This window comes from Hoplias malabaricus, chromosome 10 (genome assembly GCF_029633855.1).
Source record: "Hoplias malabaricus isolate fHopMal1 chromosome 10, fHopMal1.hap1, whole genome shotgun sequence".
Classification (NCBI taxonomy): domain Eukaryota; kingdom Metazoa; phylum Chordata; class Actinopteri; order Characiformes; family Erythrinidae; genus Hoplias; species Hoplias malabaricus.
Window position 1 is genome coordinate 4,626,553 of NC_089809.1, and position 27,685 is coordinate 4,654,237.

At 38.3% G+C, this 27,685-nt stretch overlaps 1 protein-coding gene across 4 annotated transcripts; it reads left to right on the plus strand.

Annotated features, from left to right (window-relative positions):
* The first annotated feature begins 752 nt into the window (after positions 1 to 752).
* LOC136708772 (histone-lysine N-methyltransferase ASH1L-like) lies at positions 753 to 26,380 on the plus strand. Of its 4 annotated transcripts, XM_066683558.1 has the most exons (17): positions 753 to 889; positions 5,424 to 6,035; positions 6,205 to 9,670; positions 15,188 to 15,522; positions 16,765 to 17,153; positions 17,694 to 17,794; positions 18,127 to 18,200; positions 18,300 to 18,342; positions 18,750 to 18,801; positions 19,283 to 19,358; positions 20,229 to 20,281; positions 21,743 to 21,939; positions 23,162 to 23,284; positions 23,549 to 23,603; positions 23,749 to 23,863; positions 24,915 to 25,146; positions 25,738 to 26,380. In XM_066683558.1, the coding sequence occupies exons 2-16, from the start codon at positions 5,571 to 5,573 to the stop codon at positions 25,020 to 25,022; spliced, it is 5,652 nt and encodes a 1,883-aa protein (XP_066539655.1). In that variant the 5' UTR covers positions 753 to 889; positions 5,424 to 5,570; the 3' UTR covers positions 25,023 to 25,146; positions 25,738 to 26,380. The 4 variants fall into 4 exon arrangements, with proteins under 4 accessions (XP_066539655.1, XP_066539658.1, XP_066539657.1 ...); XM_066683561.1 differs by lacking the exons at positions 23,749 to 23,863; positions 24,915 to 25,146; positions 25,738 to 26,380 and having other exon boundaries at positions 23,166 to 23,284; positions 23,549 to 23,564; XM_066683560.1 differs by lacking the exons at positions 23,549 to 23,603; positions 23,749 to 23,863; positions 24,915 to 25,146; positions 25,738 to 26,380 and having other exon boundaries at positions 21,743 to 21,968; positions 23,166 to 23,285.
* Positions 26,381 to 27,685: the final 1,305 nt, after the last annotated feature.

Consider the following 27,685-nt stretch of genomic DNA (forward strand, 5'->3'; position numbering starts at 1 on the left):
GAAGGCCTGTAGGTTCAAAAAGTAAGGGAATATAAAATGGATGAAATCTTAAGTGCACTTTTGGTCTTTAGCCTGAATTTCAAAAGAAAACTTGTTTTTTTGTGTGTGGGTTTAGCTGTATAACTGTATGGCTGTGTTCTGTTGTTCATTAGCTGTACGTTGTGAAAGCTTACAGTGAAATGGCAGATGAATTAATACTTTTCCAGTTTCAACATGTAAATAGTGGCCTACACTATATTTACTTGTTTGTTTATTATTAACAAATCTTTCTCTCTCTCTCTCTCTCTCAGTGGTTTGTGCAGGAGGGTGGGTGTAATTGTGTCTCTTCTGGTCACTTGCAGTACTGCACTTACTTTAGATAACATTACAGCGTGCTATGAATGTGTACGTATCTATTGCTCCCTCCATCATCGATATATCTACCCGTTCATTCAGTACATGCCTCCACTCCTCAGTTCCTGTTGCAACACTGCTATGCTTTATACCCCGCTGGCCGACTCTTGGTATTGGGCATGATGAGCGCAGGCTCATGTACAGCTTCTCTTATGCATCCAATACTATGGAGATGTATACCCAAGTGGGTGTAATTTAAACTAGATGAATATGAAAATCTGTATGAGAGTACACTGTGTTTTTTAGACGTAAAAGAACTGCGCCAGAGCACCGGAGGAGGAGGAGAAGAAAGAAGGAGGAGGAGAAGAAGGTGGAGGTGGAGGGGGTGGAGGAGATATAATAAAAAAGAAAAACAAGGAGGGGGAACTCGAGTGAGTGTCTTCTACTCGGCTCCATCATTCGCAACATCCTTTAATTTCTGTTATATCTACTAAGCATCTCCGAGTATTATTCCCTTTTTAATCTCTTTTGGTCTATTTTTTGCTTCTCTGTTGGGGTAAGTCGTTTGCTAATGTGTACGAAAGAGTGGAGAATTATTAGCGCTATTATTGCTGTTATTCGGACTGTTATTACTATTACTACGCTTCGAGCAGCCTCAGTAAACAACTGATGTAATACGAAACACTCATAAGGGCTGTGCTGGGGCCTTGAAAATACAAGGTTAACAGTGGATTTATTTATTCTAAACACCATTTAGCTAAACGTTCGATGTTTGTTTAGAGTAAGTAGCTGTTAACTGTTTTGAACTATGATAAAGATACGATTTGACATCAGTACTTTCTTAAACGCGAAGCTTATTTTTCGATTTTTTCGTTCCACCTTAAGTGGTGCAGCAGTTACGTTCTTGTGCTTTGGGCGCCAGAATGTAACTACTGCCCCGTTTAAGGTGGAGCGGGAAATTCGAAAAAACAAGTCAAGCCGAACACGTAAAACAGCTGTTTTCTGTACACTTCAAAGCTGGATTAAGCTCAGCATTAGATTTCACGCGGTTCCATATGTGTATTAAATTTTATTCTATTGTAAAATTCTTGTAATAAGCTTAGAATTTATCAACCCCATATTTTAAAAGCCCGTTTCTTTCATTTTTTTCCCTTATATGCTCTAGTTTATTCTATTTTCGGAGCTTTTGGCTTATATCTAGGTCATAGAAAAAAACTGAGCGATTGTTTCTTCACTTCGTCAAAAGGGAAAACGACCACTTGAGACAGCCACGAAAGAGTCTTTTTCACATTGGATGTATTAAAATTGTTCATACTTTACAGTAAAATCTTAGTATAGACATTACAGTGCTCATGAGTCATCGATTTAAAATCAGATATCTGACACGTGACTCATTTTAAACTCTAGTTGGACTCAAAAAACCCCATTGGGTTATGCTGCCAGTGCTGGGGTAACCAACATGTAACTGAAATCTAGTAATTTAAAGAGGAAGTCCATACAATTTACAAGATCTGTATAACTAAACAGCTCAGAAGTAAACAGTTATCCACATTATTGTGTTCTATTTGAGAGAAATTTGCACAAATCACAGTTGTTCACTGTGGTGGTGAGTTGAACCAGACGTCAGAGTAGTGCAGTGGCACTGAAACGTGTGCCTAAATTTCTTACTGATTTTGTGGAGGGCTGAGGTTTGAAAAGACAAAAATCGACCCCACAGCAGATGTAGAGTTCCATAAATTGTTTCCACCTTAAAGATACGTCATACAAAAGTGGTTTGATAGACTTTCAACTGGAAAGCCTCCATCTAGAGACTACTCCAGTAATATGTGTAAGACATGTGTAGGCATATTGACATGAAAAAATGCAGCAATGGTTTTGATTTAACCGTGTGACTCTTTAAATATATATGCAATCTCTTTGGAAGCCATTTTGGATTTTAAGCTACAACCACATATCAATGTAGCTTAAAACTATGTAATGGTGACATTGTGTTGTTGTTGTTGTAGTTTTGTAAATGTTCATAAATCTTGCTTTTCTTATCATTGCACAGAAATACAATTATATAAAGACTATGCATTTAACCCGTCAGTGGCTGTTAACACACCTACACACACTACTGTCTAGGAGCAGTAAACACACACACACCCAAAGCGGTGAACAGCCACATCCTCCACAAGGTCATTTCTGCCGTGAATGTTGAGGGGGAGAAAATACTGTTTCTTCACTTCCCGTGCCCCCATCTTGTAGACACCCGCTGATCCAAAAAAACTTTTCTTGTTCCCCTTTGCTACAGTAAGAGTCTTTTACACTTCTCAGAAGGTTTTACGCTAGATTTTGTTTAAATGAGGACATGTCTTTGAAGATTTGTAGGCAATCTTCCAGATGTGCATTATTAAGTTGAGGTACAGATGTTGGGTGATTAGTTCTGGATATCAGCTCATCCCAGATTTGACTGGATGAAGCTCCATCACTCCAGAAAACTCAGTTCTACTGCTCCATAGTTTTGTGCCAATCTGATAAACCTAGTGTTGGGCATGATGTCCTCAGGCTTAAGTGCAGTTGCTCCAGAAACCTGTTTCATTTTGTGTTTTTCTATGGCTTGCCTATACACATTTCTTGAACACCTAGGTCAAACATTATATTACAAGAAGTGTCTCCAAATATGTGGAAATACAATATATTTTCGATTTATCCAGTGCACCCTCTGTAGACAGTAGTTCTGGCAGTTGGTATTTTAAGACATAAAACAACATTAATCCAAAGGGGATGGTAGGTTTCTTCCACAAAAATTAGCTACTGAAAAGGGGGGGAAAATTAAGGTGAGATTAAAGAAGGGGAGTTCAGAAAAAGATTAGTGAAGATGAAGAGGTGAAGGTGGAGAAGGGGCGAAACAGTGACTTGAACTGGCTCAAGGAAAGATGCTAGACATTTACTTTAAAGTGCACAGATTGTGGGAAAAACATGAAATAAATTGGAATGCTCTTGAGACGCACATAAGCCATGCTCAATGCCAAATGTCCACAAGAAGTGTTAAAGCCAATACTCGGTGTTCAATCAGTGGTGCTCATTTCAGAACTTTAGTACCTGACATATTTAATACCGTTGTGGCTGCTGTCAGATTTTCACAGCAATGTTTTAACATCTACCCTTCCTAGAAAAGTATAAGCAGTTACTGCTGCAATAAGGGAATCAGCTCCAGCTAAACCCATAGGAGCTTCATCAAGTCAGAGAATGTGTTGTGCAACTAGAACTACCCATTTCATTTTATACTTTCTATGGAGATTATATAAACTCTATATGAGGACATATAGTGTATAAATATTCAGTGTTATCTGCAACGTGAAATAGGAGGTGTTTGTGAAGTGGGTGAAACAGATGGAGAGAGAGGGAGGAGGAAGGAGGGAGTTTTTTGGAAGGGTAAGCAAAGCAAAGTTATGGAAAGAACTTTAGAGGGAAGAGGTAGAAGTAAAATGAGTGATTGTGGTATACTTTGAAAAGTAGGCGTCGGTCCCAGGGAGAGGGGGGAAAAGGCCCTCAAATATCCTTTCCACTTTGCTCTCGAGCTGAGCTACTAATAGCCACAGTACACACACACACACACACAGACACAGGCGTGCTGTTCGTTCTGCTTTCCCCGGGCCATTTTTCTCTCCACTGTTCCTTTGGGATTATTTTTATAGCACCAAATTCTAAATGGGTACTATGAATGTTATACTCTATACAGCAAATGCCTTTGAACATTGAGCTTACATTTAAAACACTCACTGAAGCTGGAGGTGGACATGACAATACCATATAGTTTGAATCTTTGAGAACATTTAAAGGACACTGAACTGCTGCAAAGTTCTGTTAGAAATGAAGGGTTCCAAAGGGGCAGAGATCACGACAGTTTCTTCCAGGAACCCTTTACATTAAATAGTGATGATGGAGTACGGTTATTACACGCTTTATAATGTGGCATAATAAAATACAAGTTTGTCTTTTCAAGGTTGTCATTTAATAATAAAAATGATTATGATGACTTTGTCACTGTCTAAAATATGATTATTTTTATTCTACATAATGTCCTTGAATCAGGCAACATTAATGACCCAGAATTATTTACATTACAATAAAAGTAAAGAAGGATCTTGTCTTCTCTTGTAAAGCTGCCATTTTTCAAATATATTACTTTTTGTCAGATAGCAAACATATAGATATAATAGCAGTACTAATGTAATAACAGTAATATAGTAAATGAACAGAATGAATCAGTAAATCAAGTGCTACCCCTTTTTTGAATAAGCCCCTTGGTAAATTTCCCTAAACAGTTTCCTAGTAAAGCTGCCCCAAACTTATGTGTTTCTGAGCTGTCCAAAAAGCAGGTGCTTTCCCATCCGGGCTGAGCTCATTTCTGTGGAAGACTCTGAGTGATGACCTCAGAGCATTAACTTGCACAGGAGACCCATAAAAATACAGCAGTCGACCTCCAGCTTGAGGGGAAAAGCACATTCAAACAGCACAGGACACACTATCTCAGTTACCGTTAGATTCAAGGCTTTCTCAGGCTCAGGATGGATGGGAGTAACATAACATTGCAGTACTCAAATAGATTTGCTTAAATTTAAGGGTATATTTAAATTTTCCTGGTTTGGGAAAAAAGCTGGAATTTTACAGCTACCAAGACGGTGTTTAACGTAATTTTATGTATTAAAATGTAAATTACCAACACTTTTATAACATTCCCACCAAGAGTTAAACATGGTCACCCTGGCTGAATGAAAAATGTGTCAGGACCCCTTACAATTACCAATTACAATATACCCTCTATAGAAAAGCATGAATTGAAATGAAATGGGATGCTTCAGAGATGCACCAAATAAGTCTGAGGACACTATGTAAAGGCAAGTGTCAGCTAGAGTGGTTTAAAGTCCCCAGCACTGGGCAGTGGATCAGCAGGACTGTCTTCTTTGGAGGGATCAAGCTCCATCTAATTTCTTTGTGATGAGACCTAATCTTGTGATTAAGTGAGGCTAAACTTCGATAAGCTTGGTATCTGTTATATGCTAATGTGCTTTGATCGTTCTTTCTCATCATTTCATTTCCCATAGGTCAAGGATATAATGAGAGAAGGCAACACTGAATTGGAGACATTATTTCATATCTTCGGAAAGCATTCTTAATACTTGGAACTATCATCCGATAAACATTTAATAGTTGCCTCAGACCTGCCTGTTTGCATTTGTACTGAAAACCAAATGGATGGGAAAAGGAAATGTGATTTACCTACACCGACACAAGAGAAAGAAGGGGAGAATGAGAAGAAAACAAAAAAAAGGAAGAGCAAAGCAGAAGAAGTGAACACCTCCTCTAAAGAACCCGAATGCCAAAATCAAGATCTGAAAGAAGAAGACAATACAGAATCTAATTTGAAAATCAAGATGGAACTTGGAACTAAACGAACAAAGAAGCCTCCCAAAAGCCTTGAGAACTTTATTTGTCGTCCAATTATACGAGTGTCTCAGAAAGCTGGACCTGAAACAGGGGATGGAACAAGGGCTAAAAGCAAAGGCTCTTCACAGACACATCAACTTTCCAAGAACAAATGCCACAAGGCACCAAAAACATGCTCATCTACAAGTACAAATCAAACACAATCAGCACAATCTCCTTCATCTGTTACGTTGGATTCAGATTTCCCAAATATCGTGGCAGCTAAGAAGGTAAGAATCATCTTATATTGAACTGTAAAAACAATTGCAGGTAAACAATAAAGATAAACTACAGAGTCATTAAGGGCATCTCTTTCTTGGTTTTTCTAATTATTGGTAGTTATATGTTAAGGGACATATTATTACTGGCACTAATTTAATAAAACCACCTGTCTTATAGGATCTTCCAAAACAAACTAAAGAGAAGACAGATTTAAAATCAGAGTTAACACTAGAGGAACCTCTCAAAGCTCAGCCACAATCATTGAGCAAACAGTCCATTCTTCACAGGATGACTCCAAATACTCCTCCTAAGCAGACAACCTCCCACACAAATGCTTCTATATCTCCTACACCATCACAACAATACTGCAGTACACAAGAGGGCATCAAAGTTCTTAATGAGAGCCTTATACAGCAAACTAAGTCCCTTTCAAACTGCAGCCAAGGAAGTCCAAGTGAAACCAAGGAGAAACCCTGTAAAAGAAACTTAGTGCTCCCTAAAAAAACATGCAAGCTTAAAAAAAAAGTTTCAAAACACACTGACAGTAATTCAGAAATTAATTTAAATGTAAATGCAAATAAAAAAGAAGATGAAAATTGTGTGGTCAATTCAGGACACCTCCAGACCAGTGATACAAGTAATTCCAGGGCAAGTAAACATAACAATAGCCAAAAGGTTTGCATACAATGGCAAACTCATCATGTAAATGACCAGCCTGAATATCTCCCGTCTGTCCAGGAAGATGGTTCCTCATCCCCATGTAAGTGTACTACCAACAACTTGTCAGAAACTAGCAATGGGATTATAGGACAGAACGAAATGCCGGACCTAAGTCGGACTTTGGAAATGACCGGGAAGTCATGCCAAGCATTTCCTGATCTTGAGCAACAGAAGGATACACGCTTGGAAGAATCACTTGAAGATGAACATGGAAAGAGAATCAAGGATTGTCCAAACCAAGAGGATATGAAATTGCATTGTTTATCAGGTTCATCAAAAATCACCCAAATACCTTTTCATCCAGCAAATTCCTCAACAAATGGGTCTGCTTCACATAAAAAGAAGGACAAAAAATCCTCACAGAAACAAAAGTTTAGGAATCTTCACAGTAGCAAAATGTCCAACATAACTAATGGGAATAACCATGGTCCAACAGAACTGCAGGATAACTCACAGAATGATACTCCAAATACACTCTTCCCTGTTCAATGTGAGCAAAAAATACTGGGACAGCTTCCCAAATCAAATCAATCCAAAGATTTACCTTCCTCAGAAGCATCCCCTAAAAACCTCCAGGCTAGAAAAAGGGGTCGCCCTAAAGTAAACAAGCTGGAAGTACCTTCACAGGGAAGCAATTTGTCACTGTCAGTGACAAAATATTCTGATAATAAAGGACCAGATCCAGAACCGGTCAAACAACCAGGGTCTCTTAGGGCTAGAAAACGAGGACGCCCCAAAAGGTCTTTTTCAACTCAGCCAGTGTCAACCTTAAAGAAACAAGTCACAGGAGACCAGCATGCAACATCTGAAGACAAGATGAGAGACTCTCAACAAAAGAGCCACAGAAGCAATAGGGTCATTATGAAAACGATCATTCGAAAGATAAATAAGATGAAAATGAAGAGGAGAGATCAAGTGCTCACACAAATCCTTCTGGGACAGAAGCAGCGTGATAGTATAGACCTTCCACAGGAAAGAAGTGGAGTAGAGTCGTGCAGTCCAGCCTCTCCAGCTACACATTCTTTGTCCTCCCTAGTAACATCTTTTGGAGGCAAGCTCGGTCCTCAGATTAATGTCAGCAAAAGAGGCACCATTTACATGGGAAAGAGGAGAGGTCGCAAACCAAAATGTGAAAAAGACTTCAACCAAATTCTCTCCCCAAATTATCACCAAATGTCGGCAGATACTGCTAATTCATACACTATGAACCAATTGTTAGAGTCCCAAAATAATCCCAGCAGCCTCAAAAAAAGTACTTCTTCATGCCCTGGCAGGAGTTCCCTGCTGAATACCCAGAAAGCCAAAGCAACCTCCTTTATACAGCTCAGTGAACTACAAAAGGTTCGCTCAGAAACAGTGTTCTCGTCCAACATTGGTGTGGGAGTTAATGATAGCAGCACATTAGACAGAAGAGACAGGGAAACAAATGGCAGGTTGGCGGCAAGCTCTGGATTTTCCTCAACATTGGCGACAGGTCCAGTATTCACAATGTCTGGCCTTCAAGGGAATAATTCCCTTAAAGGAAAATCAAAAGCTCTTTCTTCCTTTTCTTCAGAGCATGTCTCGTCTACTCATTTGTCTGTAGGCTCTGGTCGGACCCAAGATTCCAATGGGACACATATTGCCAAACCCCCAATTTCATTCACAAGCCAAGATGCACACAAGTTTAAGTGCCATAGAAGAGGGCATCACTGCCTAAGTCATGACAAGCTTAGGAGGCATAAATGCAAGAAGAAGTACATGCAACTCAGGGCCAAAAGGCAAGACCCAGACCTTCTTGCCGAGGTTGAAGATCTAGTTGTCAGGCTTAAGGAGATCCATATTGTGCACCACATCACTCGAAAAAGGACTGAAAATGATGGTAGCACTGTTGGAAGAAAAGGAGTGAAGAGCAAAACCCAAACTCATGATCCCCAGTGCCTACAAGATAAAGTGCATCCTCCAACCATGTTTCAAATTAACTTAAGTGGATATTACTCACCCCACTCTACCTTATCCTGTGACCCTCTTCATTATGTTAGAATGGCAAATATGAGGAAGAAGCATAGCTGCTCTTCTGAGCCAAATGAACATATTGTTACACACTTCCCTGTCGTGCACAAGCTTGGGTACCCAGTCTCAGGTGGTGGGTTTTTCCACCCATCTTACAAAGTACCATTCACGACCACCTCACTTGGTTTTGGACTTTATCGAGGATACCCATCTGCTACACCATTATATCCATCCTCCTTTCCATCATCATATATGCATCACTACCCTAAAAATCCCATTATAAGCCCATCTAAGTTCCACAAGAAGAAAGCCAAGATCCCAAAACAAGACTCTACAGGACACTGGGGAAGAAAATCATTCGGGACGTCGTACCCCAGGATGACCCCTAACGTTTGTGACTGTTTCAGTAGACAATGTTGGCAACGGGAGAAGGCCAGAGAAGGAAGGGATGAACATGGCAGAAAGAAAGTAAGAGAGCAGGATATTGAGTGGGTTCTTCGGCATAATAAACTTCCAAAGGACAGTAAAAATGCAAGGGACTGTCCTTCATCATTTGCTGTGTTCTCAAAGCTACCGAACAAAGACAAGAGCTTTCCATCAAATCTAAGACAGAGGGCAGAAGTAAGATGGTCGGAGCATCAGCCACCTTGGCGATGTTTAGGGGGTTTTGAATCAGAGCTTGGCAACAGAAGCTTAAACAAAGAATTAAATTCAAATGACCTTGAGGACACTCTGGAAGAGCCTGAGAGTGATGAGGAGATTGCAACACCTCAGCAATCAAGTAGGACACATTCTTTTCTGAAGCAGCCTAAACTTTTCAGTCAGAGAAAGATCAGAAAGGGTAATGGATTCGCCAGTGCCTCAGTGATGATAAGGGATCAAGATGGGAAATTCGTACAGGATTTTTCTTCTTTACTAGACAAGAGAGCAGGTAAGTAATTTACTTTGTTGCTTATACTAAAATATGGCCAGTTTGAATTATTAGTATTATATTTTTAAAGAACTCTTCAGCCTTTGTTCCTAAGGTTGAACTGTGGAACTAATAAGATTCTGTAAATGCTAAGAAACTTGCTCATGGGATTGAAAAGCTCAAGTAGGGAGTAAGGGTGGAATGTAAAGTGTACCTAATACAACCACACCAGAAGTCGTAACTAGTCTTTGTTTCTTTTCAGGTATATTTCTCCAATCCAGTATTTGGAGAGTAGTCATTTCAAACATAAAATATTGTCCTTCAGGGTCGTGTTTCAAATAAAATCTTGTTATTGAGCAGATTGTTAATGTCCTTGTAAGTTTAAATCAGAGTAGTTCCCCCTCATTTTTAACTGATTACATAAGCAGTCAGATAGTGGTCTACATTTTTAGCTTCTTGTGTAATTACTACAACAGATTCTATTTCCCAGGCAAGTTAATACTGAGGTGTAAGCTTGAAAATCACTGTTTATATATGAACTGTTGCACATTCACTGTGTTATTTTGTGTTCTGGCGCTCATGTTATTGTTGTTAACTTTACGTAACACTGTTGGCTGGAGTACATAATCCTTTTGCTCTTGAATGGGTATGAAGTGTTGGTTCAGTGCAAATGCATACAGAAGTAGTGCTGGTTTGTTAAAGAGTCCAACTGTTTTATAACAGTTGTGTAGTTCAGACTGCCTGTTGCAGTTGCTTATAGTAAATCTAAATCTTACAACACCAGGTATTAGGTAAAGAAGGATTTTGCTGCCCATAAAAATGCCTAATATGGTGCTTTCAGATAATATTAACATAACACTCAACCTCATGTAATTTTAGAAACTTTGAGCAGGACTGTACGATTAGTTTGGCTTATCACTGCTCATATTAACAGTTGGTTAATAAAAACATAAAGCTAAACATGTGTGTTGTGGGCAGGACTGTGGATCCTGACTGCCCATAACCCTGCTTCAGATCACTGTCTGTGAGGTTTGTTCTCCCCATATCTAAGTGGGTTTCATCCAGGTGCTCCAGTTTCTTCCCACTGTAGAAACACAAAAAACACAAGTTGTTAGGTGGATTGGATTTGTCAATATGTGTGAGTGAATGTGAGAGTGTGTGTGGTGCCCTGTGAAGGACTGTCACTCCATCCAGGGTGTGTTCTTGCCGTGTGATGAATGATTCTTTGTAGTTTCAGTAGCCATTGTTAACAGAGATGCTGGATCAGCTGCATATGAGCCTAAGATTGTCATCCTCAAACCCAAGTGTGGGTACAAAGTTCCCCAGCTTTGGGCTGTGGAGCAATAGAACTGTGTTGTTTACCATCATGGAGCAATACATTGAATGATGATTTATGTTACAAACCTTCACAGAAGTGTTCCAGCATTTAGTATGAAGCATTTCCAAAAGAGTGGAAGCCGTCACTGAAGTAAAACGGGAACAAACCTCAGATTAATACCCTTCATTTAAGAAGATGAATCAGATGGTGAAAACTCTATCGGGTTACACCTCAGTTATTCTCAGTTATTCCGAATGCGTTAGACATATTTTTTGTGGTCAAATCTTTTCCTATAACCACATTTCCTTTTTCTTTATGATGATGTGCTTTTTCTGTTTTCTGCTTGCCAAGGAATGTCCATTTAAAGCCTTGCCATAGAGACACAGAGGCAATGTGTTTGTGTTGGACACGTAGAATGAGGAAAGAAGAGGCATTTAGCACAGGGAGGGAAGTGTGGTTAGGTTGGGGTTTTTTTTTTAAAGTGGAGATTTGTTTAGCATGGAAATATCCAAGTTATATTTCAGCAGTGATTGACTGAGAAGGGCTCCATCATAGAAAAGTTTGAAATTAAAGGAGATGCTCTGCAGCAGCTACACATGAGTCTAAGCAAACCATTCTCAATGCAAAGATTCGGTCAGATGTGTATAAAGCCTCTAGCAATAGGAAGTTGAGAAGTGGCACTGCATTCCCTGTGGTGGATAATTTAAGATCTAGGTGTTGATTTTCAGGCTAACCCATTAGCTGCCATATTCGACATTTCAGACAGCAAAGCATTAAAAAGTCATAAAACTGTTATTGTGTTTACAACCCTATTTGCTTGTAGAAGGATTCTACTACATTGGAAATCGAAACATCCTCCTTAAGCTTCTATTTGGCTTAGTGATCTGTTACAACTTCTACAGCTAGAGAAAATCAAACATTCACTTAGGGGCTCTAGGAAGAAATTTTTCTCCATCTGGGAGCCAGTTCTTGCGTATTTGGACGAACTCAAATTTCTACCGGATGCTGTTTAATTTATTTAAAATCATGATCCATTTAGACATCCTACATCTGCATAATACATTTTTATTTATTCATTTATTTTTTATTTTTTTATTAATTTTCCCCCTCTGCATATCTTATGTTATGTTTGAATATATTTGTATTTATGTACGTGTACATATGGGCACATTTACGAATTTGTACTTGATCTGGATATTTATGACCTCTCCTAATTAATTATAAAATTTTAGATTATTTTATTTTATTTTAAATTAATTCTATTTTGGTTATTTTGTAGGGAGCATGAGGGAGGGAAGAGGTGGGAGTGCTATGAATATGTATACATTAAAAATTGGAAATTGCTCCATTGTTAAAATTTGACTTATACTGTTATACATTTCCATATATATATATATATATATAAACAGGGTGGGCCATTTATATGGATACACCTTAATAAAATGGGAATGGTTGGTGATATTAACTTCCTGTTTGTGGCACATTAGTATATGGAGGGGGGGGGGGGACTTTTCAAGAAACTACGGATATTGGAAGCCTGTGCTACCATTTCTCCTGCGGTGTTGCTATCAGTGTGTGAAGAGTGGGAGAAGAGGGTTGCATTGACAATCCAACACAATGAGCAGCACTTTGAACACATTTTATAAGTGGTCAGAAACTTGTAAATAACTCATGAAAGAATAAAGCACACCATTGTTTTTCTTGTGAAATTCCCAATGAGTTTGATGTGTCACATGACCCTCTTCCCATTGAAAAAACAAAAGTTGGATCCAAAATGGCCAACTTCAAAATGGCCACCATGGTCACCACCCACCATGAAAAGTTTCCCCCCTCCCATATACTAATGTGCCACAAACAGGACGTTAATATCACCAACCATTCCCATTTTATTAAGGTGTATCCATATAAATGGCCCACCCTGTAGATTTAAACGATCTAGAACCAATCATCCAACATAGTTTCTGTTTTAGTGCTAACAGCCTCCTAAAAAGTTGAGACCATGCAGGCGAATATAAAACGTCTAAACAGAACACCAACGTCAAAGTCTTTACAAGCAAAGATGGGGCTTGGTCAAACTCTTTGTGCTACATGTCATGAGAGAATTGTCAAAGAGTTATGCTTCTGTGATAAATACAGCCACTTAGGCTTTGGAGTACTTCCGAATATGGTTGTCACTTAATACAGTCCACCACTGCAATAAGAAATGCAACTTTAATCACTTTTACGCAAGGAAAATACTGTATGTCACTGCTATGTAGAAAAGCTGTTCAGTTTTCTGAATCTGAGTTCATCTTTTATGGTCAGAAGGACAATGGAAATGTTTGCTGTATTAAGACCAAATTTGAGCTTGTTTTTCCGAAAAAAAGCCCCCATTGATTTCTCTGTGTCAAAGTTAAAGGGATTATGCGTAATGTTATCAGCAATATGCACAAAAGTCAGAATCTGGTTTTGATGGCATTGATGGCTTGCATGTGTTTTAAGGTACCATTGATGGTGCATATCAGGATTTTAGCAAGACATATGCTGGTGTCCTTTCCTGGGAAGCACAGGGTTATTTCAGCAGTACAATGCCAGGCCTCATTCTGTATGTGTTATAACCGTGTGGCTTCATAGACAAGAGAACTGCTGAGAACTGGACAATGATGACCATGAACTTTGGAGAAATTTTAGCCTTGTATCAAGCATGAGTTTGCAAAATACCTCTTGTAATACTGCAACATTTAGTGTGCTTATTTTTCAGATCATTAAAAAGTGATGGAAAGGTGAGGTAACAGTGGTGAACACTGCTCTCACCCAAATGTTTTGTTTCAGGCATCAAAATTTGATTATGTTTATAAAATGCAGTCAACATGCTCAGTCAAATCTTTGGAAATCCGTTCTTTCTTTGTGTTATTGTCAGTTAAACAGAAGTTGAAGAGCCCTAACTCTTAGGAGAGTACAGTGCAGGAGCACCAAGTTTGTTTTTAACTAGGATCATATGTGTCCCGACATCTTAGATCATATCTCTGTCTCTCTCGCTCTCTTTTAAATTTATCCCTTTCTCTCTCCTTTTGCTCCTCCTTTTCACTTGTTTGTTCCCTCTATAAATACATCTTGACTGATGACTTGTGTTCACACTTTGAAGTGAATCTCAGTCTGGATCTAATCCAGACCAAAAATAGATCTAAACTACCATAAACACCCCCCCCCCCACACACACACACACAACAGCACAGCCACCTCTCCACAAACATACATCCATCTTTCCCTTTTTAAGAGAAATATTTAACTTTTTTTGTTTGTTTATAGAGTTTGTCTTTGTCTTTCATTCTTTCTGCCACTTTTACTTTCTTTTTTGTTTTCTTTTTTATCTTTATTGGTCTTTTTTATATATAAAATATCTTTCTTTCTTTCTTTCTTTTATTCCCTCTGCCTTTCCAGGAACTAAAGAACTGTAAAATGAATGTTCCACTCTGTATTCCCTATTGTAGATTTGTGTGTGTCTGTGTGCTGTATGAAGGAAGTATTTGATCATTCCTGAACAGACTGTTCTGGAGCACGCGCACACACACACACACACACACACAGACACACACACACACACTCACCGTGTCCTGATTGCGGTGAGGGACACAGTGCGGAATGCAGCAAGTTTAAATATGATGGTAGCAGTGTCAGATATTACGTGCCCAATATTTTATCTAAAATGAAGGGTATTAATGGCAGCCCCAAGTGAATTAATGAGGTCAGGTCCTGATGTTAGATGTTTAGCTCTGGATCTATAACCCTTTGGTAGACACTCAATTCGATTGATACACAGGAGCAGGACACATGCAAAAATCCAGTATTTAAGACTGAATGAATGTCTGCACATTGTTAAACAATAAAACCTCTTTTGTAAATGTTGCAACGGATTTTACAAAGGTCTAAACTTTGTAACAGTATAAAAGTGCATTTTCATTTAACACTTGCCATGGAAACATAAGAATGTTACTGTAAAGACTTGATAGCAGCCTTCAGCCGTCATGAGAGCAGTAGCGAGATCAGATACTGATGTTGGATAATTAGTTCTGGATCATAAATCATCTCATAAATCATCATTTAAAAGGAGGTCCTCTATAGAGAATGAAGTGATGGTCTCATTTCATTTAGTGCTTTTCTGTTGAGATTATACAAGCTAAGGATTCACAATTTTTAGAAATAGAATTTAGTTATACAATACTTTCTGTACCTTTTCTCAGGTTACGTACAGGCTTCCAGTCTACACTTCCTTGGAAAGCATCAGTGCAGTAGTTCCAGAGACCCAGAGAACTTTCAGAGGAACCCGAAGGGACATAAAGCCAGGAGCAGGCCTTTAATCCTGGAAGAAAGTGGCCAAACCTCTGACCAAACCTTGACACATTTTATGCAAGAACATGCACAGCCTCTTTATAAACAGCACAGAAATCCTGGGTCTACAAGAGCAAAGCTAACTCAGCATTTCAAATCCTCCCAAGCGAAGAATCATGGCAGCGAGGCAAAGAAAAGAGGACCAGGACGACCAAGGAAAAACCCTCCTCTCTCCCCTCACAACACGGTAATGTATTCACAGTATATTACCATATATTTTTTTATAGTGGTCATGTCATGAATTCTGTAATCATCCTCATATCCATACAAGGAGTTTGTCTGTCTAAGCTGGATGATTCTGTAATCACATTTCCATTAAAGAGATGCCAGTGCTCTTGCTGGAGCTGGTGCTGGTTCGCATTGACGTTTTATGTACAGGCTTCATATCTGCATGTTGGCCTTCCTTAACTGGAAATAGATATCAGAAGACATTGTATAAATCAGTTTTGTAGCCTCTGTACAATTTTAAACCTTTATTCCGTTTATTTATCATTTGTTCTGATGTTCTCTGCAACCAGCTTTAAGTATCTCCTCCTGTATATCACTGAAGAGCATTTACACTTTTTAATTCAGATCAGTGTATGTGGTTGTGTACAGGATGTAATAGCAACAATTGAAAAAATAAATCCATTCATTTTAAGAAATCTAAAGCTTAGAAAACAGAAATCTAGCTTAGTCCCAGGATTCTTTATGTGGCACTACAAGACAATTTACCATTCATTCATTATCTGTAACCCTTATCTAGTTCAGGGTCGCGGTGGGTCCAGAGGCTACCTGGAATCATTGGGCGCAAGGCGGAAATACACCCTGGAGGGGGCGCCAGTCCTTCACAGGGCGACACAGACACACACACACACATTCACTCACACACTCACACCTACGGACACTTTTGAGTCTCCAATCCACCTACCAACGTGTGTTTTTGGACTGTGGGAGGAGACTGGAGCACCCGGAGGAAACCCACGCAGACACAGGGAGAACACACCACACTCCTCACAGACAGTCACCCGGAGGAAACCCACGCAAACACAGGGAGAACACACCAAACTCCTCACAGACAGTCACCCGGAGGAAACCCACGCAGACACACCACACTCCTCAGACAGTCACCCGAAGGAAACCCGCGCAGACACAGGGAGAACACACCACACTCCTCACAGACAGTCACCCGGAGGAAACCCACGCAGACACAGGGAGAACACACCACACTCCTCACAGACAGTCACCCGGAGCGGGAATTGAACCCACAACCTCCAGGTCCCTGGAGCTGTGTGACTGCGCCACTGTGCCGCCCCAATTTACCATTATATTATTAATTTGATTATGCCATTAATTGTTAGATTAATAGGCAGATAACAATAATATCCCTAATCTTATATGTTTCAGGTAATACTGATAAAATATGATCTTATATTTTGTTTTTTTACAGGTGTCCTCTCCTCCATGTTTGTTCCCTGTACCTCAGTCCCAGCCTTCATTCCCTGAAAAGTCAGAGAGTGCAGGAAACGAAGGGAGTGATAGACAACAGAACAACACAGCGTTAAACGTGACAGAGGCATTGATTCATGGAGAGCAGAGAAAGCGAGGACATAAAAGAAAGAATTCTGAAAAAGATGATGGTCAGAATGCAATGAATGAGGAGAAAGATTGTCCCTTAATTTTCCATTCTTCCTCCGCTCTCATTCCTCCATCACCTGAGATCGAAACCCCTGAGAACACAGACTCCGAGGACAGCCAATCCGAGAAGACCTCCGCCTATCCTGCCAATAAGAAGTACTTGTGGGCAGGGCTTTACTCTGATGATTTTAAAACAGAAGAGTAAGTTCATTCGGTCAATTCATTTATTAAAGGAATTAATGCTTTTTATGCACATGCTTTATGACACATTTTTAATTTTGATGTATATTGTCAATCTTTAAGCCTGGAGTAGATGGTTTTGTAGGAATCAGTAAGTGAAAGCCAGTTTTCAGGAGCACGTGTCACACAGGGTGATTTTGTAGATAGGCAGGTAAGCAAACCAGTGATTTGTCTGCTCTGAATTAAGTAATTGGACAGGATTTTCACAGTCCTGTGACTTATATAAATAAAGGATCTTTTTTATTTATGTCTTAAGAGCATTTGATTTATTGATTGCTATCAGGATGTAAAGGGTATTTCAAGAAATAGAATAAAAACTGTTTTAAAGACAAGTCACCGACACTAGATATTAACATAAAATTGCATATTTCATATTAATATTTTTATAAATATGATTTGCACACATTACCCTCTGGTCATCATTCTTTTGTCATTAATAATATCACTATTAACCAGCTGTGTGTGTGTTTGTTTGTGTGTGTGTCTGTGTGTGTGTTCCAGTGTTCAAGAGCCACAGCAGCTTAGCCTTGAGTGTGTAGATTATGTAGATTATGATCCAGAGGAACATGAGCATGGTCTTTTGCCTCCTCCTTTACACGTGGGTGAGTTTCTGTTGGTGTTTCCAGCTGAAAAATGTATTATTATTATTATAAAGTATACAGAAATGTAGAAAAGAGGAATGTGCTTGGTTATGTAATAATGCATGAATCTGAAGTTTACAGGGCTGTCAAGTTAATGTTAGTGTTAACCTAATGCATTTTTTACCATAGAGGTGCAGAGTGATGCCCAGGCACAGTGCAACTTCTTTTGATCGTCATGTTTTTAGTTATTAATAAAGATTTATTATTTATATTTTCTTAACCATGGCAACAGAGCTTTAATCACAGTATAACACATACTTGTGTGTGTGTGTGTGTGTGTGTGTGCATGACAGGAAAGTACCTGAGATTAAAGCGGATTGACTTTCAGTTACCATACGACATCCACTGGCTCTGTGCACACAACAAGGTGCTTGTAATTTCTTGATTAAAATGTGAAAATATACATTTTGGGCATCTTTTCTGTCACTTTGCAACTTTTAGAACTGTGATATTTCTTTTCTTGCAGCTGTTTGAAAAGCCTGACAATTCACCACCTGCAAAATCATGTAGTAAGTTCATTTGTTTATGTCTGTAGAACTTGCACAGTAAACCTTGCCTTCTCCATATTTGGAATAACTTTACCTCCAGTGTGTATATATTAATTCCTTTCATTCATTAATAGCATAATAATATCTTTATTTCCATACATTATAACTCATTCCTAAACTCTAGGAGGCATTAAACTACCCTTTTAAACCATGACTTTTTAAAATATCTGATTAAGTAAAAATTTAGTAAGGTTTAGAAATTCATATGGTTTAATATAACAACAGCCAGTGTATAGACAATAATTTCAGTGATTATTAAAACAACAAACCTGAAATGCATGAAACACTTGCACATTTCTGGTAGATCCTATCAGGCAGCTGTCTGTATTTTTTTTTAATAACGTTTGTCTGTTTGTCTCTGACTGTAGGTAGTCCCTGTAAAGACCCAAATGAGAACATTGATGATGGCACACACACCAGGTAACTACACACACTGCTTTACACAGCCCTGTGCCAAGGTTTCCACAGGTAAGCAGAATACTCTAAGTCTACCACAGAAAAATAGTATTTTACTTACTCTACACAACCACCACTGAACTACTGAAGTCGAATGAGGTTTATATGGATTGATAATGATGGAAATATAGAGAAAAAATTCAACTAAATATATTGTACCTATCTGCTATTAATGGCTTTTAAACTTGTTGTAAACCAAAGCCTTCACAAACCAATCACCATATTTTTATAACTTTTATATCTTCATGTGATAATCTTCTGTGAGGAGTTTCTTGTGGCGATTATTGGGTTCCATACACTCCATAGCATTGTAAACAGTCACACTTTTTAAATGTGTCTACAGTTTACCGTTTTACACCAAACCAAGCCGCTCTAAATGATTGTGTTTACATTTCAAACATTCAATTTGGAAACCTAAGTGGTTTTCTCTTTTAATCATTCTCAGGCCCATAGACAGTAATAACTTGACAGATGTGGAACAGGAGAAGGAGGAAGAAGACCAACAGCTCTTCCAGCAACAGGTAAGAGCATAAGACATTATATACTGGGGTCCTCGACTTACGACGTTGATCCGTTCCTTCCTACGTAAACCGATTTTCGGTGTAAGTCGGAACATACGTACGTACTGTACGTAAATAACATACTGTAATCACTTATCCTATCCTAACACCTATCCTCCTCGGTCCCGAGCCGCGTAACCGTGTATTCTTCCGCTGCGCACACCAAACACGAAGTTCGCGTTACGACGTTTACGACTCAAAAACTTAAGTCGAAACAAGGCTTTATACAGTAAATGGGAGATGTGTCGTAACCACGAAACATCGTAACTCGGGACTGACGTAACCCGAGGACCTCATGTATATGTACAGTAATCCCTCACTACTTCGCGGTTCATCTTTCGCTGATTCGCTACTTCGCGGTTTTTCAAGGGGGGCTTTTTTATTATTTGCCTGTATTAGACTGGGCCTGTAGGTGACAAAATATACCATTCACAAGTATTTCATACGTACGGTACATGTATTGTTCACGTCCACATCCGAGTGAAATTTACTGACGCTAAATCACAGCATAGGAATGACTCTGTTAAAGAAACTGGTAGGATATCACATGTAGTTCCAGCTGAAAATCATTATAGAATGACTGTTTAATGCAAAGGGTGGGTTGTTAACAGTAACAGGGAGGGGTTTAAAAGTCCAAATACTCGTTAAAAACAAAACAAAAATATTTTCCTCTACTTCGCAGAAATTCGTTTTTCGCGGGTGGTCTTGGAACGCATCCCCCACGAAAAACGAGGGATCACTGTGTGTATATAGATATATCATACAGTATAACTGTGTGATTAATTATTTTCGGTCAGTTTAGTATTATTTTTCTTTTCATTTTTTTTATAGGAGGGAAGCCAAGACAATGAGAATTTCCCCTCGCCGTTATCTACAGATGAGAGGTACAGGAAATATCTGCTTATTTATATGGAGATTTACTGTCCTGAAAGAGGATAAAGGTTTCCACACTGGCATCGAATATATAGCATAACATAGCATAAGAATATCTTTATATCTTTATAAAGAGCGTAATATATCCTGGCCTGCCAGGAACAATACATTACTTCACAGCTTGAAAGGGGAGGCATTTTTGACTGCATGATACATCATGTGTTCGTTGTCCTGATACGGATATTTCATAACACCATGTAGCCATGTAGAAGAAGAGTTACTTTTATTAAGCCCCTTGACGAAAGTGATACTCTGCATTTAATCCATCCATGTTAATGAAAACAAACAAACACACAGCAAATTTAAGCCACACACACATTTTAGGGGCAGTGAGCACACACTCAAGGTCACCTCAGCCGTGGATTAATTTTTCCTGCCTGTGCTGGGGATCAAACAAGTGACCATCTGGTCCCAAGCCGTCCTCTCTACCCTCAAGGCCATGGCTGCCCCCTGTATTGTAATAGAGTTTATCAAGAGTACATTAATGAAATAACAACCAGAAGTAGTAAAAGCATAATATTCTTTACTGTATTAACAATGTAATATCTTGCCGAATGCATATCATTGCAATGTATATGCATTTTTGTGGATTTTTAGTTACTACATCCTTTGAACACAGTAGATATTGTGTGAAAATGTTATGATGAATAGACTAATAGAAATGCTCCAAAATGACTTGGAATTAAAACTTTTTGCATTCACTTCCACTTCCTATAAAGTTGCTGTTTGGGAAAATACATGTTTTTCATTGGACAGCGACGATACATTCAAACCTAAAAAGTAATGTTTCCAAATCATTCATTCATTCATTATCTGTAACCCTTATCCAGTTCAGGGTCACGGTGGGTCAGAGCCTACCTGGAATCATTGGGCGCAAGGTGGGAACATACCCTGGAGGGGGCGCCAGTCCTTCACAGGGCAACACTCACTCACACATTCACACCTATGGGCACTTTTGAGTCGCCAATCCACCTACCAACGTGTGTTTTTGAAACCGGAGCACCTGGACGAAACCCACGCAGACACAGGGAGAACACACCACACTCCTCACAGTCACCCGGAGGAAACCCACACAGACACAGGGAGAACACACCACACTCCTCACAGACAGTCACCCGAAGGAAACCCACACAGACACAGGGAGAACACACCACACTCCTCACAGACAGTCACCCGGAGGAAACCCACGCAGACACAGGGAGAACACACCACACTCCTCACAGTCACCGGAGGAAACCTGGGTGTATTATAAGTGTGTATTTATAATGGAATGATAAAAGAATGCTTTTTTACTCTCCGGTGCATTAATAGCTTCAGCTTTAGCTGCCTTCAATCTTTTATTCTGTAGTTAATTTGCATCATCTCTCTCTGTCTCTCTACCCCCCCATCCCGAAATCTGTCCCTGGCTGCAGGAGTTTTGTGATGAAACATGGTGTTTTCCTGGTGCGTAATTACGAGAAGATGAGGGCAAGACAGGCTGTGCTGCTGCAGAGGGAGAGATTGAGGGATCAAGAGAAAGAAGACGAGGAGGAGGAGGAGGAGAGGGAGGAGAAAAGGAGTGTACAGAACGAGGATGCTGGAAGTGGAGAAGAATCTAACATTCAGACAGGTCGAGGAGTGTAGCTGTTGAGGGCAAATGTGTGTGTGTGTGTGTGCAGTTGATGTTTATGTTTATATCGCTGCCAAGGTAGATATGGTTTATCGCTCGGGATGTTGTGGTTGTGGTGAAATCTGTAAAAAGTGCAGGTCTACTCTTGCCCAGCAGTAATCTGCATAACAAACCCCCCCGAAGGGCTGCACCAATCTCTATGGTTGTGCTAGACTACTTCAAAGGTTGCAGCACATTTCTGTGGTCAAACTACAGACCCTCTGAAGGTCAAACTACAGCAGCTTCCATGGCTACACTACATCCAATACCATGGTTACCGTACACTTTTCTATAAATGACAACACTTTTCTAATATCAGAAAACAAAAATGGTTACTTTTTGTGATGAATGACACAGTAAGTCACTAATTTAAACATAAGAAAACATGGGTAAAACAAGGATATTTTAAAATCTATTTTATGTTTCGCCTATTAGTAATGGCTGTTATAGAGGACATGTATATTTTAGCTCAGAGCACAATGCCCTGCTTTTCCAACACAGACTCTCTCTCTCTCTCTCTCTCTCTGACACACACACACACACACACTGCGTGTCCTTCATCATCTTTCTTCCATGTGTAGGTCATATTGTTGGCTGTTGTCCCTGGGGGAGGTGGAGCTAAATGGCCCAGAAAACTTATGCAGTCACCTCTTTATACACATCACTTCATTTAAGTGTTTCACAGTACAGTGTGCAACTGGAGCAATTAAAACGATATGCCTGAACCGTCTGTTTTAATGCCAATCTTAATAAATGTACATAAATTAATAAATATGTTATTTTAATATAGTTACCTATAGTTTAATGTAGTGGTAAACGTCGCTACAATCTTAAAATGTACACTTTATTGACCCAGTATGATAAAGTATGTATATGAAAACTAAAATCGGGTAAATCAGCTTGTTTTTAATTCTCCATGGCTTTGATGTCACAGCCATGAATGATTTGCATATGACCACCCATTCATCAGTTTAGCCCCAGCCATTCCTATTAAAGTGATGTTACTAACTTGTGTGCTATTTATGTCTGTTGGGAAGCAGATGAATAAATTAAATTTCTATTTATACACGAGTTTGTGTGTTCAGCAGACAATCTGTGGCAGATTTATTGTTGGGAAGTAGACTGATAAAATGATAAAGTGCATGTGTGTGTGTGTGTGTGTGTGGGTGGGTGTGTTCTGCAGACAGGTGTGTGATTGAGGCGAGTTCTGAAGAATGTCCAGAAGAAGTGGAGCAAACAGGAGATCAGAGCAGAAAACTGTCTCACAATCTGCAGCAAATCTGGGACAGTGTTGTTAGCTGCAAAGGTATGTTTATGTTAAGAGCTTTTGATAGAAGCAGTAATGAAAAAATGTCAAAACATTTAAAAATAATAGAAAAATTATTACTGAATGCAGGAAGCCATCAACTGAACAGAGACAAACATTAATAAACACAACTATCTTTTATTACCATGGATAATAATTTATAAATATCTAATGAATGAGATGCAATTATTCATTTCTAACCCAATCATCTGGCACAATTAAATATAATTTTGTTTTTTTTTCTTTCTCCACGCCTGTTTGAAGGACCATCTGGCCAAACACTTACAGCTCCTCTGCTGAACCTGTGCTCCAGAAAAAGGTGCATTTTTTTGTTTGTTCACCTGAGAGTTGATGATTAATAACACTATTGAACACTAGATGGAATAAATAAGATGTTATTTTGGAAAGAAATTATATATGGTGTTTATATGTTTGTGTGTGTGTATGTTATACGTTGACCCCAGGTCAGATTCTGCACTTCTGGACCTGACTGTGGTTAAGAAACAATTGAGTTCAGGACACTACACGAGTTTGGATGCTTTCCACATGGACATGCTCCGAGTATTCCACTGCGCTGAGGTCAGTGTCCTGCTTTCAGACTTTCTGCTTAAGAAAAATATTCTATTTCACTAAATTGTACATATTACCATATTTACACTAACATTCAGATATTCTAAGTAGAAAATATTTATTTGAAAATCAATACTTTGAATACATTTGTTGTTTTTTATGGTTAATTTATTTCCAAAAATGTTGGGATGCTGTGTAAAATGTAAATGAAAACAAAATGCTATGATGGGTAAATAATTTAAAGCCTATATTCAATTGAAACTTGTACAAAGTCAATATTTTAAATGTTGAAACTGAGTAAGTTTATTGTTCTTTTTTAAATATTTGCCCATTGTACATTTGATGCCAACAACAGATTCAACAAAATTGGGACATAGACACTGTTTAACACTGTGTAGCATCACCTTTTCTTTTAACAACATTCTGTAAATGTTTGGGAACTGAGGAGATCATATGCTGTTGTTTTGAAGGTGAACTGTTTTCCCATTCTTGCTTGTTATAGGATTTCAGCTGCTCAACACCTTGGGGTCTCCATTGTGTTGTTTTTCATGTCATAATTCTTTTAAACTGTGCTTATAACAAGTTGAATGAGGAAGAGGCATCCAGGGCTTTCAGTTACAAATTTGAACTTTTGGACCACTGGATACTTTCCCACTTTGCCTCAGTCCACCTTAAATGAGCTTGGGCCCAGAGAAGACGGCAGCAATAAACTGTGTTCACAGTGGTTTAGGAAGTTTTTCTGAGTCCATTCAGTGATTCCCACTATAGAAATCCATCTGTTTTTAATTCATTGTCACCTGAAATCACAGCCAGCCAATACTGGCTTTGGGGCTTGTCCCTTACATGCTTCCTATTCTCTGAAACCTTTAATGATATGATGTACTATAGATGCGGAAATTATCAAGTTCTGTTTTTTTTATTTTGCATTGAAACATTTTACTATATGATAAATGTTATTCTATACATATTTGTTTTTTCACGTATGTATATGTAATTGAGTACTGTGTGTGTGTGTGTGTGTGTGTGTGTGTGTGTGTGTGTGTGTGTGTGTGTTAAACAGAAGTACTACGGCTGTGAATCCTCAGTGGGTCGTGATGTGAGTCAGCTGAGAATTTTATATCACAAAGTTCATCAAGAAGCTTTGGCTCACATTGGCAGCTTTTTATGATGAAAGTCTCCACCTCCTGGGGGCAGGACCAAGCAGTCAAAAAGGCAATGGTCCCACAGGCACACAATGCCCGCCCAGAACCAAAGACAAACCCACGTTGTGCACATTCGTAGGCATTGCACAGGTGAGACACACTTAACTTATTTGTGTGTGTGTGTGTGTGTGTGTGTGTAAAATATTCCTTAGTGTACTCAGAATTTTTTTCCATTTTTCCATTTCCATTTTTATCAGTATTGGTGAAAAACAAAGCATTCAAAATAATGATTTAATTCATGTTTTATTCTGGAAAATAACTTTACTAAAATCTATTCTTATCAATTCTAATCTTTATTATGTATTTTAACTCAATTAGAAAATGCTTTTAGATTTTTTTACATTTAATTTACATAAATAAACAACTTTCTTTGGAATGTGTTGTAGGCCTGAAAAGCAGGAACAGATGTATATTAACAAATGAAATGAAGTTGACTACAAAAAAATGGGCCATTTAAATAAATGTCAAAATAATTGTAAGAAACATTGTTGTTATTTTATTAGTAGTTAGCTCACAGTCCCAACTTCTGATTTTGGGTTGTAATTTAGTTACAACTCTTAATATTATTAGGTTTTTAATGTGGATTTAAATGGTTTATACTTTAATCTTTTATTCATTATATCATTATTAATGGTAGTTCATTGTAGATTTCAGTTTTATTATTCATGTATTTAAATGCAGAGCCCCCTGCTGGATGGAATGCTTTCTGGAAAACAAGATAGCCTTGTGATATCAAATGGAGGATAAAGGACTTTTAATTTGTAAGAAAATCTCAGCATTACGTCTTCTCTCTTTCAAGCACTTCTACAACTTCAGATGATAACATTAAACACAAAAAAAGCATGGAACTGGATTTAAAAAATAGTTAAACGTGTGTTAAACTTATACAAAACACATACATTTTACATATGTATATAATGTATTAGTTTTTCTAATTTGTTTAAAGTAAATGTATTAGTTATTTTTATAATATAATGCATTTTTCTCATTTGCATTATGTAACTAAATTAATATATCTTATATAAGTGCATTATTTCTAACATGTATTGCCAATGACTGCATGATTTAATGTGAGATGTGCCTAGTATATGAAAGCAATAAGCTTTGTTTGTGTTGGTTGTTTTTTTTTAGGGTCAATATTTTTATATGTATAACTTTTTTATATGTATATGAATTATTTTTTATTTAAATTTAATTCAAATGTAAAATAGTTTACTCTGCTCAAATATGGTGACCTGTTTAATGCACTTTGGACTATAATGGAATTAATTGAGACTTGTTTTCTTGAATGTTACAACGTCTTTAATTTTAGTGTCTCAATAAATAGCGTTTATTTCTGCCTCCATTGTCCTTGTAACCGATAACGCTGCCATATCAGTAGCTGTTGAACATCCTAACTGGGCAATTAAGACATCACTTATATATCCACAAAATTTGTTGAAATACTTAAGTTCCCCCTTGCTAACACAGGCATTTTCCATAGAAAAATATTAACCAATAGAATGGGATGCTATGCAACAGTTTAACATGAGCCAAAGTTCACAGTACTCGATGCCAAGGTTCGGAAAGATGAGTATAAATCCCCCAGGATTGTGCTGTGGAGCTCCATATGATACCTTATGGGTGAATTGGAATTGTGTTTTTGATCCAAAATAATCGTTCAACATAAGCGCCTGACCACACTTGCTTTTGTGGCTAAATATCATCAAATTTTCATAGCAGCCCTTTAGCCTCTAGTTGTAAACCCTTCCCAGAAGAGTAGAAGCTCAGAAATTTTTGAATAGCTGGTGTCCACAAGTGTTTGCCTATGCAGCATTTTATTGTATTATTAAAACAGCACCATATTCGTGAACAACTATGAAGAAGCCAGTTTTGATTCAGACTTTGGCAGAGCCTTTAATTATGCAGCCATCAGAATTCTGTAATTGGTGTCATGCCTATAAAACGAAATTTGAAACAAATTCTTTTATTTCTCTCTTAATATTTAGAATTTCAGGTCTACGCACCAATACATGGTTTGACTTATCAGAGGCTTTGTATATTGTTTAACCAGCTATTGGCATTTTTGTCTTGTGTTATGTATATTTTTAATGGGAAATGTGAATAGCACTATCAAAAATGGTTTCTATGGTACCCAGTGATAAAACAACAGTGATCTGAATGGGGCATGTTTCGTCGTACGTACATGTTGCCCCAAAATGTACCTTTATTGTATTAGAATAATTACAGCAAAATTTGCCAAGTAACCCCCATCTAGCAGTGATGAGAAAGGAAAATTTTCTCAAGCCAGAAATAGATTTTCATTCCTGTAATCCTCTTCTCCTTGTCTGAACATGTCTAATTCTGTGGGTGTTTTCAACATGCTCTGGATTAGTTTCTGGAGTAGATTATTATGTGACTACACTGCGTCAGTGATATGAAAAATATTACAACATATGAAGTCATTACAGAAAGCAATTTTGGTGTATTTCTGATGCTGGTGGTCATGCTGGAAGGAAGAATAAGACATGGTTAAAAAAAGAAAAATAAACAACTAAGGGAACTAAATTCTAAACAACTCCAGTGTCCTGGGATTGTGGGTTTGAGCCCACCTCAACTGACTGGGAGGAGTTTGGTGTTTTCCTTGTGT